General features: G+C 33.0%; 1 protein-coding gene across 1 annotated transcript; it reads right to left on the reverse strand.

Moving 5' to 3' along the window:
* Positions 1-1,207: 1,207 nt before the first annotated feature.
* LOC127538391 (olfactory receptor 6C76-like) lies at positions 1,208-2,146 on the reverse strand. Its single transcript, XM_051962129.1, has one exon. The coding sequence runs from the start codon at positions 2,144-2,146 to the stop codon at positions 1,208-1,210; it is 939 nt and encodes a 312-aa protein (XP_051818089.1).
* Positions 2,147-3,307: the final 1,161 nt, after the last annotated feature.

Genomic DNA, 3,307 nt, shown 5'->3' on the forward strand with positions numbered 1-3,307 from the left:
CAAATCTTATTTTCTCTATAGTTATTTTAAATGGAATTTCTCTTTCTATCATTTGCTGCTGGACTTTGTCAATAATATAAAGAAATGCTCATGATTTCCATTTATTTTATATGCTGTAACTTTGTTAAAGCTTTTAATTGTTTCAGTAGATTTTTGTATGATTTTCTAGGATTCTCTAAGTGTATCATCATATTATCTGCAAAAAATGATAATTGTATCTCCTTGTTGCCTATTCAAATGCCATTAATTTATTTTTCTTTTATTATTACTAAAGTCAACATTTCTAGTACAATAAGGAATATTACTGCTTATAATGGATATCCTTGTTTCACACCCCGCCCCCCCCCCCCCATCATATTGGGAATGCATCCAGTTTCTCCCCATTACAAATAATGCTTATTGATTGTTTCAGTTAGATGTTGCTTACCTTTTTACCAGAATGAGCAACTAGGATGTATGTCACACTAAATCCTTTTTAAAGGATATTTCTTTTCTTTAACTGCATGTGTTTGATTATGTACAAATTTCAGATTTAAGTCCCAAACTATCCAGTATTTGCTCAGAATAATAGAAATCCATTTTGTGTTGAAGTCACTAAATAATATGCATATGCAAATATACACCAAAATATAAATTATATCTGAATATATACATATATTTCTATACATTTATATAATAGACAAATGAAATTGCATCTAAATTCATAAGAAAATTCACCAAAATTTAAAAAGCCATAGTAATACAATGATAAATGGATAATTTAATGTTTCTCTTTCACAGAAGAAAAAATTTAATAGAATCAATAATAACAGATAACATTCATATACTGCTTTAAAGTATTCTTTATAGTATATCTATTTTACCTTCCTTGCTCAAATACTATAAAAATATTTCATATTTTCATATGAACAGAACATATGAACAGAGTTTGAAAAATAAGATTTGATAAAATAGCTATATTACAATCATTTTGTTTGTTTATTGGAAAGTAGAATAATATATAAAAGTAATATAAATATAAGGTAAAAGTGAATAATATATAAAAATCACCTTTTATAGATAAACAAATGAACATTTTTTCTCAAGTGATTTACATACTAATATAAAGAGAAATGCATGAAGGAAATGAATCTTTAAAGGAACTGTGTGATTTATGGTTTTTAATGTGATTTTCTTTATTTTTCTGCTGTGGGTTTTTAAAAAATAATTACTTATTTTGTGAGAAAAAAATCTTTTTTACCCTGTCTTTAAAGACTTGCTTCACTTGTTGGTTTCTTAGGGTATAAATGAAGGGGTTCAGCATAGGGGCAATAGAAGTATTCAGCACTGCTACCCCTTTGTTCAAAATCACTCCTTCCTTTGTTGAGGGTTTGACATACATGAAGATACAGCTTCCATAAGAGATGGAGACAACAATCATGTGGGAAGAACAAGTAGAAAAGGCCTTTTTCCTTTGCTGGGCAGAAGGAATTCTTAGAATGGTTTGAAGGATGAATGCATACGAGAGAATCACTGAAGCCAAAGTGACCATGAGTGTGATTACAGCCATGGAAAAAATCACAGTCTCTAATATTTTTGTGTCTGTGCAAGAGATCATAAGCATTGGAGAAGGGTCACAGGAGAAGTGATCAATCACATTGGAATCACAGAAATCTAATTGAAGGCCCATGATGACTGGTGGAAAGATAAGGATAAAACCTGCCAGCCAAGAGCTGATTACAAGCTGGCTACAGACTTTGGGGGTCATTATATTCATGTAGTGTAGGGGTTTGCAGATGGCCACATAGCGATCATAGGACATGGCAGCTAGCAGAAAAAATTCTGTTGCACCAAGAAAGATAAAAAAGAATACTTGGGCCATGCAAGAATTATAAGAAATTGTTTTTTCTTTGGTTATTATACTGACCAGAAACCTTGGAATGGAAACAGATGTAAATGATATTTCTAAGAAGGAGAAATTCCTAAGGAAGAAATACATGGGAGTCTTGAGGCGAGAGTCCAGCAGAGTGAGAGTGATGATGGTCAGGTTGCCAGTTACACTCAATATATAGGTAAAAAATAGAAAGAGGAAAATCAAGATCTCTAACTGTGGGTCATCTATCAATCCCAAGAGAATGAACTCTGTCACTGATGAATGATTTCTCATGGCTCATGAGAGATTTCTCATGGCTTTCACGTCTGCAGGTGAAAATAAGAGAAAAATAACTGAGATAAGTCACGACATATTGATTAGAAAACTCTATTATGTAGAAAACCACTCAAGGCAAAGTGAAAGGAAATGGTCCACAATATATCTAGAATGTAGGCTATGAAATCCAGGAAAGAAATAGGATGTGTCCTGCTTCTGTCTATCCAGTTTTCTTACATCCCAACTAATATTTCACCTTCTATAGGAAGCCTCTTGAATCCATTACACTTTCTCCATCTCCCTTTCCTTCTCCCTCTCCTTCTTCATCTCCCTCTTCCTCCCTACCTCTCTCCCTCCCTCTTTCTCTCTCTCTGTCATTCTCTCCATCTCTCTCTCTACCTTTTTCTTTCCTCTCTTTGTCTGTCTGTCTGTCTCTCTGACTCTCCATTTGTGTGTCTCTGTCTGTCTTTGTCTGTCTTATTCTGAAAATGTATTTATATTTTAAGCATAAATGCAAGCATAACTTGTGAAGTCTGTTTCATGATTTTTTTTAATTTCTACTATATTTCACTTTTTTGTGATAAAACAGATAGCTGAGATCTTTCCTAAATCTTGAATCTATCTTGATCTCACCAGTTAGTATTTAGGTCCTCCTCAAAAGTTACAAGTATGTGTTTTTTTACCTTGATTATCAAAGTCAATGACACGAATGTTTCATTAAAGAAAGGAAGGATATAATCTTGTGCCATACAGTACAGACCACACTATAAAGTCAAATCAATCTGTTATTAATCCACATTCTTTGAGTCAAGTTGATCAACTTGCTCTGTATGTATCTGTCTGTGATCAGCCAGGTCTTTCTATCTTGCTTCCAAAGACACACTGAGTAAATATTTTGGATGTTTTGCTAAAATCCATGTGCACTATAGGCATTGTATTCCCTTGTGTATTCCCATTGTATCCCTTCAATCTAGTCATTCTGTCAGGGATGAGGTGAAGTTAGTCTGGTATGACATATTCTATAATAACATGATTTTTTAAAAGGTGATCACTTCATTTTTCTAATTGCTAAGAAGATTATCTGTTCCTCTATTCAAGAAGACACCTACTGTGTTACTATTACTGTACTAGGTTTTGGAAATACATGGGCAAAAAAATCTTCTGCTCTGAAGGAGTTTA

This window comes from Antechinus flavipes, chromosome 5 (assembly GCF_016432865.1).
Source record: "Antechinus flavipes isolate AdamAnt ecotype Samford, QLD, Australia chromosome 5, AdamAnt_v2, whole genome shotgun sequence".
NCBI classification, from domain to species: domain Eukaryota; kingdom Metazoa; phylum Chordata; class Mammalia; order Dasyuromorphia; family Dasyuridae; genus Antechinus; species Antechinus flavipes.

Bases quoted from the DNA above. Each gene is read 5' to 3' on its own strand.
- LOC127538391 (XM_051962129.1), bottom strand. From the start codon at position 2,146: ATGAGAAATCATTCATCAGTGACAGAGTTCATTCTCTTGGGATTGATA.